The sequence below is a fragment of the Nakaseomyces bracarensis genome (assembly GCF_045282275.1).
Source record: "Nakaseomyces bracarensis strain CBM3 chromosome Unknown Scaff10_0, whole genome shotgun sequence".
Lineage (NCBI taxonomy): Eukaryota > Fungi > Ascomycota > Saccharomycetes > Saccharomycetales > Saccharomycetaceae > Nakaseomyces > Nakaseomyces bracarensis.
Genome location: NW_027263956.1, coordinates 651,017 through 663,830, shown reverse-complemented (window position 1 = coordinate 663,830; position 12,814 = coordinate 651,017). Strand labels below are relative to the sequence as shown.

Below are 12,814 nucleotides of genomic sequence, written 5' to 3'. Positions count from 1 at the left end.
TTACCTCTCTTTGGTTGATATATGCTATACCATTCATATATTTTATAAAACCATTTAATACTATTATTGCTTATACCTTGGGCATCGATGAGTGGAAAATTATTTACTTCACATTATAGTGGGCGTCCTGTCAGAAACCCCTGTAGAAACGCTGAAAATTTCCATCAAAAACCCAAAATTCCTTTAAACTACAAACAAAAACAAATAAAAGCACTGATCCAAATTAATGTACCTGGAAAGGTTTGCCCCATCTCTTATATAACTAACATATCAATCATACAATTCACAGTTGAGGATGGCTAGAGCTAGTAAGATTGCACTGCCAAAGGTATGTTCTTTTCAGCTTTTTAACACATGTTTTAATAAGGAAATTATTACTAACTTAAACAAAAAAACTTTCTATAAGGATATATACAGTCGTTCTTTGGTTTTCTTCCCCTATACCTTGGTGTTGAGATAGTACTCGGGATTACTATCTTGAACAAATGCAGTGGTGCCTATGGTATTTTGGCCCTTTTCACCGGCCATCCATTAGACTGCATGCAATGGGTATCATATATATGGTCTGTGTTCACACTGATTGTGTTTGCCCAAGGTCTTTACCTCATTCATAAGCCAAATTTAATGGTGTTCTCACAGATTCTTGTATACTTCACAGCCGATACTGCTTTGACTTGTTTCTTCACGTTGTGGTTTTCTGCCCAATGGTTCAACATGGCTAACGAAGAGAAGCATGAAAGTGCAGTAGGTGTCAGCAATAATTACAACAAGAGAAGCTCGGATCTGGCGAGCCAAGGTGCTTCCGAAAGCTACGAATACACCACTACACTTTTGTTTACTCTAATCACACTTATGTTCAGATTGTACTTCAACTTCATACTGGCCTCCTTCGTCCAGGAATTACTTCGTCATCCTAAATACATGGTCGACCAAGATGACGTTGAACAAGATTTGAAACACAAGCCATTGTGGACTAGATGGTGGATCAAATCTCAGAAATTTTGCTACAAGGTATGTAGACACACCTTGGTGTAAGTTCTACAGTGCCCGCCCCCATAACCTATCTATTTTTACTTGATGTATTGACGTTCCAAATAAACCCTAAATTTTTAATACCATACTACTGTTTTTTTCCCCTAAATGTTGAAGACAATCAGTTATACAATTAAAATTATCGATTAATATAGCATAAAACAAATAATGATCTTTTCCTGAATAAAAAATCTGAAAATTCAATGGCTTCCAATATTATTTATTATTCTTAAATATTCGAAAATGACGTCATTTTCCAATCTCCCATTGTTTGAACTTACTTGTACGGGATTTCTTAGGAATTCTTTTCTTCAACGCACAATTTCGGCCCTCGAAGCTTTGAAAAAAATTTGGCTTTAAGGGTCCTTTTGTATATAAAAGCGATGCTGACCACAGAAAACGGTGCAGGAGCGGATTTTAATAAATGAACGGATATAACATCAACTATTATAATCTCCTGGGTCTTTTAATTGGCATAGGGCTGCAGTATATAAAGTAGAGCCAATTCAACTTCAATTGATATTTCTATTCTCAATTATCTATTGATATCATATCATAACCCAGAAAAATAATAACAAAAATAACAAAAATAACCCAAAAAAAATCCTAGAATGTCTTTGAGCAATTGCACTACCACAATGAAATTAAACACTGGTGCTGAACTCCCAGTTATTGGTCTTGGTACTTGGAGGTCTGAATCCAATGACGGTTACGATTCAGTCTTGGCTGCATTGAAGCTAGGTTACAGACACATTGATGCTGCTGCTATCTACTTGAACGAAGACCAAGTTGGTAAGGCTATTAAGGACTCTGGTGTTCCAAGAAATGAGATTTTTGTTACTACCAAGTTGTGGGGTACAGAGCAAAGAAACCCAGCCAAGGCCCTAGATGCTTCTTTGGAAAGATTGGGCTTGGACTATGTTGATTTATACCTGATGCACTGGCCAGTTCCATTGAAGACTGGTAATATCAAGGACGGTAATGTTTTGACTATCCCAAAGAAAGAAGATGGTAAGGTCGATGTTGATATTGAAGACTGGAACTTTGTTAAGACCTGGGATTTGATGCAGGAATTACTATCTACTGGTAAGACTAAAGCTATCGGTGTTTCCAACTTCTCCATTAACAACTTGAAGACTTTGATGGCCTCTCCAAACTTTAAGGTCGTTCCAGCTGCTAACCAGGTTGAAGTACACCCATTGTTGCCACAATTCGAATTGATTAAATACTGTCAAGAGCAAAACATCGTTATTGAGGCTTACTCTCCATTTGGTAGTGCTGATGCCCCAGTCCTAAAGGAACAAGTTCTTCATGACATTGGTAAGAAATACGATGCTACTGCTGCTCAAGTTATTATCAGTTGGAGTGTTCAGAGAGGTTATGTTGTACTTCCAAAATCAGTTAAGGCTGAGAGAATTGAAGCTAACAGAAAGATTGTTACTTTGAAGGAAGAAGACATGCAAACTATCAACAATTTGTCTAAGGAGAAGGGCGAGAAGAGATTAGTCGATATGGACTGGTCTCCATTCCCTACTTTCCAATAATTTTTTTTATAGGTAAGTTCTCTATAATAAATTGAATGTATATACTGGTTATTTAAGTTCGGTTTAGAGATGTAATGGAATAGTTTATATACATATTTCTAGGAAAACAAAATTGTGAACATTCATAAAAACGGAGGTAAAAATGCATATGCTACTATATAGTTACAATTATTATCTCTGTCGTGAAAATTTGAATCTAGGTTTATCATCATCATCATCGGAATCACTATTGTTATTTTCATTGAAGTTAAATAGTCGTCTCTTTCTGGGAGATTTTCGTGTGGCTATAGCAGGTTCACCAACTGCTTTAGGTTCATTGGTGGTATCTTTTTCTTCCAATTCATTAGTATTAGCCTTCATTGTATTTGGTTCTTGTGAGTCTTCAAATTCATCATCAACAACAAATAGCTGAGGTTCTCTTCTCTCATTCAAAACTTTATTTGTCCGGTCATTTGTTCTGTCGGAATACCTTGTGAAGGAAAATGATTGTTCATCATCGTCCTCGTCACTGATGGCTATTTCCTCAATATTTTTATCTATCGAATTATTCATTTCCGGAATCAAATCATCATTCTGAAGAATTGAGTCCTTTCTATATGTATTTGTAGTTTCAACAAAATCACGGGTTATAAGAGATGCACTGTTACGAATGAATTCATTTCTTGATGCAGTATTAGTTTCATGGTTTTTATATTTAGGCTCCAGTTTAACAAATTTTTTAAAGTTTTTCCTACCTTTCCATTTACAATTGTTGGATTTCTGAGTATCATTTGAGGTTTTTCGAAGTATTGAAGAAGAAGGCTCAATAATAGATAAATTGCCTAGTTTATTAATCGCATCATCAGTTAATTCCTCATCATCTATTTGGACCATATCCGAATGCAAGCGTTTTACCTCATTCAGTTTGGTATCTTGTACTAGCTTAACTATATCGGATTTTGTACGATTATTTGTATCATGATTGGCGTGCAGCATTTCAGATTTCAATGACGCTGGTTCGTCGTTCTCAGTTTCGTGACTTTCAGTATTAGTTGAACCTTCATTTGTAATACTGTTATCCTTTGTTTTGTCTTGTTTGGTATTTTGAAGTCCATTATCTCTTCTAGGTGTCTTTGATATGTTGTCATTATTTTCTGCAGGAATACGTGTCTCTGTCGCTTCACTATCAAATGAATTAGGAGCAGGAATTTCTTCGACATTTTTATTTTGACCAATATTGCTAGTATCATCGAAAGAATTGGTACCAGAAGGTTGTGAGAGTTCTGTCTTATTATTCGTGTATTCTGCTTCATTAGCAGTTGGTATTGGAGTAGTCTCATTTTCTAATGTACTATTGTTTTGAATAGCATCTATCCTATTACTTGAGTCCTTTTTTTTATTTTCATCATTCTTGTCCTTAAAGTCCTTCTCATCTGTGGTATCAGTTACTCCACCACCAGCAAAGAAACTTAAACTGTTTAAAGGTTGAACTTTTTGTCTTCGTACTCTTTTCCTTTTGATTGTACCTTCGTTTACAGAATTATTAATACTTTCTGAAGCATTCCTTTTTTGAGGCGTAACCAGTGTTTTGGATAAATCATTATCACTTTCGTCCACAGAACGGCAATTTAGTGTTTTTTGTTTAAGTACTTCACGATACAATACACCGTCCTTCAAAGAGTCGAATATATCGTGAACTTCAATGCATATGACATTTCTCGACAATTTGCTAGTATTTAAGTTACCTTGGTTTATCACAATGGGAATTTCAGACTCTTTTGATGAAGTCAAAAAACGATTAATGTCATCGGTGGAACTGACATTCTCATGAATCTCCAAACTAATTTGGTGGATAACAGGTTTGAGGTACATATTAATTGATGACGGGAGGTTGAATAATATGAAAAATATGTCAGAGTTATAATTTGATAGTTCTGTTATGCTCGATGTTATTTCTATCTTCCTATAATTCTGCTTCTCTATCTTTTGCCATATATCATCGAAATTGCTATGTGCATTTATCAGTTTGTTACATATCTCTGTCAAGATTCCGCTTGAGTACACTCTAATATTTTTCACACTTGCAAACAGTTCTCTATAGTCATAGGAACCAACAGTTATTAATTTTGTAATATCTTCCGATGACATGTCAACTTTACAATTAATGCCAATAGACTCCAGAGATTCCTTGAATTGCATTAAAGAGTTCGGGATATCAAAAGTTTCATTTGAGTATTCGAGTTTGACATATATTGGAACAGTACCTAGACTTATTTCGGTTTGTCTCTCCGAAGTTTCAAACTTTATAGTTTCCGACTGTTGGATATACTTATCACCAATTTTTGATAGCTTCCCTTGATTCGTTATCAAAATAACGTTCTCGTCATCTTTCCATTCAAGACTAATATGTAGACGGGAAATACTCTTGTCATTCTTGATCGACAATGAGTTTTTACTGGACCTACCAATGGTATATACAGTATTCTTCTTCATACAACAGGAAACATTTTGTATTTGGCCATCTTCTTCTTCATAGCAATACCGAATGATCCACATTTGAAAGCAGCATCAATGAAGTAAACTAAAATATTAATTACTTGGGATTTTGTTGATGATCTTTGAACTTCAATTTTTATTCTGCTGAAATAATTAAATTCGATCTCCTGAATACATTTTTTCCACTCGGAACAATGACAGTAAGGTTTCAATTGACATAAAGAAACGTAATTTAGCTTAATAAGGATATACCTAGAATGAATATTATAAAGATGTATTATCAACTATGTATCAATATATATATATTTATATATATGTGTGTGTGTATCATCTACCCTATAACTAATATATATATATGTGTGTGTATCATCTACCCTATAACTAATATATAAAATGTGCGATGGTAATGCATAAGATAACAAGATAATAACTGGAGCTCTACTGGTTCAGATTAATCGGATGTACCGTTTACATGCCATATGAACTAATAGAGAGAAGGAGTGTCGGTTAGTTCGACTTTGATGTTCAAATTCGTATCTATCTTGATGTTAAAAGCGAGAGCATTCTCTGAACCAATTTTGTCTAGTACTTTCTGAACAGTGGTGGTAATTGTCTTTAATGCGTAAGCTAGCCATTCTGTAGATAGTAATGGGTTAAAATTCCACTCAATTTGTCTTTGGGGTAGATTTCTATTGGCAAGTTTCTTATAGAGGTGTTCTCTATCAAATTGAAAAATGTCAGTTAGGTCACCATTTTGTGTATCCCTGATACCAACAACAACATCCGAATTAGGAATCAATCCAGTTTGAATCCAAGTTTTTAGTAGTTTCCTCCTATGGTTGGGGTTGCTATATTTAATGAGTGAGTAACATTTTAACTCGGTAAAAGTTTTAGTCACTGGATTAAATGCATCCATTTCGCATCTGAGTAATAATGTAATATTATTATCTAGAATATTTTCTACTATTGAGAATATTGGCTTACGTTTTTCAGTTATGCCTTCCGTTAAGACATCCTCTAATGCAAATCCAGAGAAACAGATTTTCCTTGTAAATGTGTCCTTTGAGTTAGCACCGGTTTCCGTACCACTAGTGTCGCTCAAGTCTCTTGATAAGGATAATATATTACCAGGTCTAAACAGACATGTTAGACTTACACTACCATTCTGCTTTGTAAAAGGAATCATAGCAATATCCACAATATTATGCCTTGCTGAGATAATGATGAATTTTCTATTTAGACCATAAATGCTCTTATTTTGTTCCTCCCAAGATTCCATGTACTTAAAACAAGAAATGGAGTCATCTAGTTCTTGTGAATCCATCAATTCATACTTATCCTGGTTTTCATATAAATTTATCCCCAGATAAGGTCGCTTAAGTTCACGGCTCTCCAGTAAATTACGTTGTGCAAGCATTGCAACATCAGATTTTAACTGCGGTACAAGATTCTTTTCAGTCAGTGAATATAAGTGATTATTCTGAAATAATGCAACCTCCTTAGATGATGAAAAAAACCGCGGCATAACAGACGGACTATGATTTATGCTACTGTGATGAAATTGCTTACCTGGAACAACCATCATTACACGTTTGCCATCTTTCTTCTTGTTCTTCTTTGTTTTGTTCTTGTTTTTGTTCTTCCATTTACAGTGCTGTACTATTTGTGATTCAGGTGATATATTTAGGCTAACCAGATGTTCACTCAACTCATTTACATCTGTCATCATTCACCAATGTTTAATTTATTTTCTGTTACTTTGATTCAAGATCAATTGGATGAAAACTAGTGTTCCAATAAGAATTATTCGAACTAGACATATGCATTTAATACTAGCCTTGTAAATACCTTATCATGATGCTCATCGGCTTCGTAAGCTTAGCGCATTTTGGCACTCGAATAGCTTAAAAATCAAATTTATTCACGGAAAAACCATTGCCCTACGCATTTTCACTGTGTTAATATAAATTTATATTAATCGCCAAGTGAGGGGTCCCTATATCGACAATATTTGACACATAAACATACGTACAAAGTAATTAACAAAATAAATTAATTTAAAGGTCAGCTTACGTAATTTTCTGTGGTTAATTTAAAATCGGAAAAATAAAATGGAGTTTTTCCGCAGCACCAATGCTTTTTGTACTGGGACTGAAGTTAATCATACATATAACTTATATTTAGATAAAGGTTTTTTATATCAGTGAATCGTAGAGGAATAAAGAAAAGGATTAACTGTAGTTAATAACAAGATAATTACTGATTAAGATGGTTGAATGGTGTGCAATTGTGTATGACAAGCCAGGCAGTGACAGGAGTACCTGTAGACCTGAGCATCTAGCCAATATTCCACCTCTAGTGCAGGCAGGCAAGTTGGTTTGTGCTGGTGCAATTTACCATGATCCAGAGCAACCAGGTGGTGAGCGTAAATTTGCTGGTTCTCATTTACAAATTGTTGCAGAAAGTAGAGAAGAAGCATTAGCATTGATCCACAATGATGTATTTGCTAAGAACGGTATTTGGGATTTAGATAATATCATCCTTTATCAATTTGGCTGTGCTGTTCGTGAACCAAAGGCATAAGCATCCTAAAGAAAAGGGAAATAGTAAGTATTATACAAAGTAGAATTTTTCTTTTTTACCTCTTTCCTATATACGAGGCAAAGTTTTGTGTCTTGCTTTTATTGAAAAGGGGGGCCAGACATGCTACATCAACTCAAACTTACTGTGTAGTGAGAGGTAAATAAGTATAATATATTTGAATGATAATTTTTACAAAGTTTGGAAGATAAGTATGTCACTAGTTGGGAATAAGCGACGGATAATTGTTTTTTTTGTTGTCCTGATTATTAGTGTTATTTTACAAATGTGTCTCCACTACAGAATTTTTAAACCGATGAGACGCCCAAATAGAGAGAAAACAGCAGAAGATAAGATGGATAGATCATATATTACTGCATTATATTATTCGAATTGGTCTCCATATGAGCCACGATTACATTTTCCACACGATATTGACTTTGAGAAAGTATCTCACATTTACTATGCCTTCTTCACAGTGGATTCTAGTACTGGCAGAGTAAAAAGCAGCGATACATGGTCTGATTTCGAGATGAATCTGGCTAGCCAATGTAGAGAAGTAATGCTTTCAAGATTACAAGGTGATGAGCTGAAAAAAATTGCAAATATAAAGATTCCACTAGGGTGTATTGGAGAATTGAATTACTTAAGATTTGTTTATCATAAGGTGAGGAACAAGAATATACATATGATAATGTCGGTTGGTGGTTGGTCTAACAGAGAGGAATTTCCGAAGATAGTTAGAGATAATGGGAAACTCGAACAATTTATTGAGTCATGTCTTGAAGTAATGATACTTAATGGTTTTGATGGTATTGATTTAGACTGGGAATTTCCAGCAGATGATGGGTTTGAGCCCCTAAAATATTTTGAGATAGTATCAAAATTAAAAAACCGTATGTTAGATCTTGAAGAAGAAATATATGGAACTAGAAATCAAAACAAATTCCAGCTCTCAATGGCTACTCCAGCATTTAACCAAAAGCTCTCGATATTGCCACTACGTCAAATGGACAATTACATAGATATCTGGAACATGATGACCTATGATTACTATGGAGAATGGTCAGAATACACCGGCTTGCACAGCAACCTATACACGGCGAAGGGGAATGGTCACCATATCCATACACCCAAGAATGAGAAAGAAGACTTGAGTGGTAATTCTGCTATTAAATATATGTTAGATAAGATTAAGATATCACCAGAAAAATTAGTTCTCGGAATCGCAGCTTATGGAAGAGGCTTTACTAATGTTAATATTGCAAAACATACTGATAAGCTCGAAACTCCATACGGACTAAAGTACAATGGTGTTGGTGGTGCATCTGAAGGTGAACCTGGAATGTGGTTGTACAATCAACTACCGATAAAAGGCTCAGAGGAAATCTTCCTTCCAAATTATGGGTCAGCATATTGTTTTGACGTGAAGTCAAACACCTTGGTTGGCTATGACAATCCGGATTCTGTGATTCAAAAGGCAAAGTATGTTATAGAGAATTCCTTAGGAGGTGCGTTTTGGTGGGAATCATGTGGAGATACCCATTCTCGAACCGACCGCTCCTTAATCAGCAACTACCGGAAAGTAGTTGGTGAGATACAAAAAAATAGTCCATCTGCATTTTTTGATACTGAATTTCATGAATATTACTTAACAAAATTTAATGAAGCTGGATTCTTATTTAATTTTATTGAGAATATTATACAAGATATATGAAATTATCCACTTGGATTATAGATTAGTTTTCAAGATGATATATATATATTTTCCATAGATGACTTGTTCGAAAATGTTACTAAACGATCGACTAATCAACTATGTTCTAAAAATAACATTACAAAATTAGTTTTATTTCAATTATTATCGTAGCATTCAACGATAAAGATTATAGTTATTATAAGTATAATTCAACTCTGATACCAGAACTTTAATGAGTATTGTATGTAATAGTTATACTATAACGTATGGAGCTTCCACACATATGAGAGGATATTTCCATTATTTTTAAACAGTAATATAGGAATTCAAAGTAGCATGTCCATTCTTGAGAAAACTTCGAAGACACCAGCAATTAATTCAAGCTTCAAGTCATTACCTGGGTTTTGTTCAAGCTCTTCGGAGACCTCTTTATTTAAATTCACAGATATGCCATATTTTGATTCTTTAGTCAAATCAAATGGTAATTGTGAAAATTGTGCTAATATTTCTTCTGATCTGGATACTGCTCTATCCCTCTTATCATATTCAAGTGAGCTCAATGAGTTTTCGAGAACGTTAGCACCGTAAGAGCCACATATCAAGGCAATTGTTCTCAGCATCTTAAAGTTTGTTGATTCGGCAAAATACTTATTGTATGGGAGTTCCATGTTTCTAGCGACCAGCACAGAAAGTACTCTACGCTTGATTGCCTCCTTGCAGCTTGTGTCAGCGACGGGATGCGTAGCCATATCAAATAAGAAGAAGTTTTTCATCTCTGTTCTTAACACACCCTTATCCACCAATCCTTTGGCCAATCTCTCTCTAACTTGTTTCAATTGGTAGTTGATTTTTAATAGATTCCAGGTTTCACCACTTAACAGATCAATCCAATTAGCGATAGACAATGGCTCGTCACTAACCATCAATTGTAGAGTTTCATCTAATAATACTTCCCCTGTCTTGCTACTATCTATAACCTCAATTAATCTCTCAGAGATATCAAATCTCATCCTAGCTGGTGCATCAAGAATCCTGATCCTGTTTCTCAAAGCTAATTCGATCAAAATGCATCCACGTAGAGCGTAGGAAATACTGTCATTCCAGAAAGACAAATAACCTTCGCGATCTCTCAAACCCATCAGCAGAACCTCTTCCATTAACGTGAGAATAGGTTGCTCATCGTTACTCTGTAACTTGCTCTCCTCTGGGTCATACGCAACTTTCTTGCTGTATCCTTCCTCTCTATCCTCTATTGGCTCTTCACTAGTCTCACTTTTATTAACTCTACGACGCTGTAATGTTGACATTGTATTATCGTTATATTATAATGTGTATTATTGTATGTTATGCCAAAGAAATATGGAATAGAATGTCAAAAAAATGAAGAACCCTGTTCTGTCCCTTTGATTTTATTATTATTAGTCAGCCTCTTTTTTCTAGGACTCTATCAATTAACTCTGATATCTTAGAATTCAATATATATACTCGACCAGATCAATGGTTTGGATATCGATCAGATTCTTCTTATCCAGAATTCATCCATCGAAGTGACGTATAACTCCTTTAGTAACAACAGGTTGTTATTTTTGCCAAAAATTGTGGAAAATCAGGAAAATTATTCGTTCACAGCGAAAGGGAAAAATCAACAAAAAAAGCTTTAAGGTAACGTTATTTGTGATGTAACATGAAAAGTTACAAAGAAGGAGCTATAAACCCTTTCTCATAAGGAATATATCATAACGGTAAGTGGGAGAACGAAACATCAAGAGAAGGTAACATCGTTCAAATGGGAGCTAAGGCATCGAAGTTATCGAAGGAGGATTTAACAAGTTTGAAGCAGTCCACTTATTTTGATCGTCGCGAGATTCAGCAGTGGCACAAAGGTTTTCTGAGAGACTGTCCCAATGGCTATCTTACAAGGGAAGATTTTATAAGGATATACAAGCAATTTTTCCCCTTTGGATCGCCTGAAGAGTATGCGGGCCATCTTTTCTCGGTTTTTGACAAAGATAACAACGGATATATTGATTTTAAGGAATTCATTACTGTATTAAGCACGACCTCTAGAGGAACTCTAGAGGAGAAATTGGTATGGGCTTTCCAACTTTATGATCTGAACCATGATGGATATATAACTTTTGATGAGATGCTCACAATCGTTTCAAGTGTATATAAAATGATGGGGTCAATGGTAAAGTTGAACGAAGATGAAGCTACACCAGAGTCTAGGGTACGAAAGATATTCCAAGTTATGGATAAGGATGAGGATGGGTACATTACACTGGATGAATTCCGCGAAGGCTCGAAAGTGGATCCCTCAATTATTAGTGCATTAAACATTTATGACGGTTTAGTATGATAATTCATTGTTTCTCATTTGTTTAATTTATATTAGAGAAATATTAACGGAACAATATTAATAGAAGTAATGTAATCAATTGATAGCATAACATATCATCTCTTGTATTCATATATAATGGTAACAGCTTTTTTATGATTTTTCTTTACCTTCACCTATGCAATTATGAAATTACATAGAGATGATGAAAAATTGGTGAATTAGTTAGAGATAACTATAATTGTTAGGAAATTTTATCTCTATAATATTGCATTATGTTACTATTGGTATTCTGGGTCAAGAAAACATTGGGTACCAGAAGATTTGTCAAAAAGAAATAGCTTGAGCATGGATTGACCAATTTCAAAAGGCACCTCTTGGGCATCCCTTGATTTTGTAATTGATTTCATGTCATTTTCGACAATAATGAATCTCTTTAAACTTCTGTTATTCAAATCTCTGACAATAACCCATCTAACCCTAAAGGCTCCGCCAAATTTGTAGCTGTCATCCCATAATGAAGTGTCTAAATGACTTTCTATATCTGAAACCATCTCTGCAACACCACAAAACCTGCCTGACGAATTTACAGAAAAGAGGAGGAAAAGTTTTGCATGATTGTTGAGTTCTTTGTAAGCTTGTGAAAGTTTTCTATTCCCAAAATGTGTTGATGACCATATTCCATTATAGAATGATCTCTTAACGTGATCTAAATTAGATGATTTGATAACAAAAAATCGAGTTTGCTGCGGAACCGTTATCCATGCTGGTATAATAGCTAACGATTTATTTGTTTTTGGAATTCTTATTGAAGAACTATAATTGTCCCTGGCTATTTCCGTCACCGCCAATGATTTTTCAGATTCAGTTGAATAATAGAGAAATCCATCACACTGTTGTTCATTATGATTAACATCTTCTCCTTCTCTCCTCGCCTTGATGTTATGGACTCTGTTTTCATCCTCTCCAAAAAGTATACCTGGTAAAATAAATTTCTGGCCCAGATCTCCTTTTCTATCATAATGCTCATCATCGAAAAAGGTTTCCAATATTTTTACTGAATATTCTCTAGTTCTACTCATTATAGATATTGTTTGAGATAGGATAAAGTTCCATTCAAAACTTTAAAATACTTAAGATCAGACT

The 12,814-nt window shown here is 34.7% G+C and overlaps 10 protein-coding genes across 10 annotated transcripts; 6 read left to right on the top strand and 4 right to left on the bottom strand.

The window, feature by feature from the left end:
• Positions 1 to 295: 295 nt before the first annotated feature.
• Positions 296 to 460, top strand: RNJ42_02912 (uncharacterized protein; the record flags this gene model as incomplete). Its single annotated transcript, XM_071053077.1, has 1 exon — positions 296 to 460. The coding sequence occupies one exon, from the start codon at positions 296 to 298 to the stop codon at positions 458 to 460; it is 165 nt and encodes a 54-aa protein (XP_070911327.1).
• An 80-nt stretch (positions 461 to 540) lies between these two features.
• Positions 541 to 1,035, top strand: KEI1 (Kei1p; the record flags this gene model as incomplete). The annotated part of the gene is made up of 1 exon (XM_071053076.1): positions 541 to 1,035. One exon carries the CDS (start codon positions 541 to 543, stop codon positions 1,033 to 1,035), a length of 495 nt encoding a protein of 164 aa, XP_070911326.1.
• Positions 1,036 to 1,643: 608 nt separating this feature from the next.
• On the top strand, positions 1,644 to 2,576 carry YPR1 (trifunctional aldehyde reductase/carbonyl reductase (NADPH)/glucose 1-dehydrogenase (NADP(+)) YPR1; the record flags this gene model as incomplete). Its single annotated transcript, XM_071053075.1, has 1 exon — positions 1,644 to 2,576. One exon carries the CDS (start codon positions 1,644 to 1,646, stop codon positions 2,574 to 2,576), a length of 933 nt encoding a protein of 310 aa, XP_070911325.1.
• A 171-nt stretch (positions 2,577 to 2,747) lies between these two features.
• Positions 2,748 to 5,111, bottom strand: XRS2 (Xrs2p; the record flags this gene model as incomplete). Its single annotated transcript, XM_071053074.1, has 1 exon — positions 2,748 to 5,111. One exon carries the CDS (start codon positions 5,109 to 5,111, stop codon positions 2,748 to 2,750), a length of 2,364 nt encoding a protein of 787 aa, XP_070911324.1.
• A 424-nt stretch (positions 5,112 to 5,535) lies between these two features.
• On the bottom strand, positions 5,536 to 6,780 carry DXO1 (Dxo1p; the record flags this gene model as incomplete). The annotated part of the gene is made up of 1 exon (XM_071053073.1): positions 5,536 to 6,780. One exon carries the CDS (start codon positions 6,778 to 6,780, stop codon positions 5,536 to 5,538), a length of 1,245 nt encoding a protein of 414 aa, XP_070911323.1.
• Positions 6,781 to 7,319: 539 nt separating this feature from the next.
• RNJ42_02907 (YciI family protein) lies at positions 7,320 to 7,634 on the top strand (the record flags this gene model as incomplete). The annotated part of the gene is made up of 1 exon (XM_071053072.1): positions 7,320 to 7,634. One exon carries the CDS (start codon positions 7,320 to 7,322, stop codon positions 7,632 to 7,634), a length of 315 nt encoding a protein of 104 aa, XP_070911322.1.
• A 211-nt stretch (positions 7,635 to 7,845) lies between these two features.
• Positions 7,846 to 9,348, top strand: CTS2 (putative chitinase; the record flags this gene model as incomplete). Its single annotated transcript, XM_071053071.1, has 1 exon — positions 7,846 to 9,348. The coding sequence occupies one exon, from the start codon at positions 7,846 to 7,848 to the stop codon at positions 9,346 to 9,348; it is 1,503 nt and encodes a 500-aa protein (XP_070911321.1).
• Positions 9,349 to 9,656: 308 nt separating this feature from the next.
• On the bottom strand, positions 9,657 to 10,637 carry VPS74 (Vps74p; the record flags this gene model as incomplete). The annotated part of the gene is made up of 1 exon (XM_071053070.1): positions 9,657 to 10,637. The coding sequence occupies one exon, from the start codon at positions 10,635 to 10,637 to the stop codon at positions 9,657 to 9,659; it is 981 nt and encodes a 326-aa protein (XP_070911320.1).
• A 479-nt stretch (positions 10,638 to 11,116) lies between these two features.
• On the top strand, positions 11,117 to 11,689 carry FRQ1 (frequenin; the record flags this gene model as incomplete). The annotated part of the gene is made up of 1 exon (XM_071053069.1): positions 11,117 to 11,689. The coding sequence occupies one exon, from the start codon at positions 11,117 to 11,119 to the stop codon at positions 11,687 to 11,689; it is 573 nt and encodes a 190-aa protein (XP_070911319.1).
• Positions 11,690 to 11,949: 260 nt separating this feature from the next.
• PHO92 (mRNA-binding phosphate metabolism regulator) lies at positions 11,950 to 12,750 on the bottom strand (the record flags this gene model as incomplete). Its single annotated transcript, XM_071053068.1, has 1 exon — positions 11,950 to 12,750. One exon carries the CDS (start codon positions 12,748 to 12,750, stop codon positions 11,950 to 11,952), a length of 801 nt encoding a protein of 266 aa, XP_070911318.1.
• Positions 12,751 to 12,814: the final 64 nt, after the last annotated feature.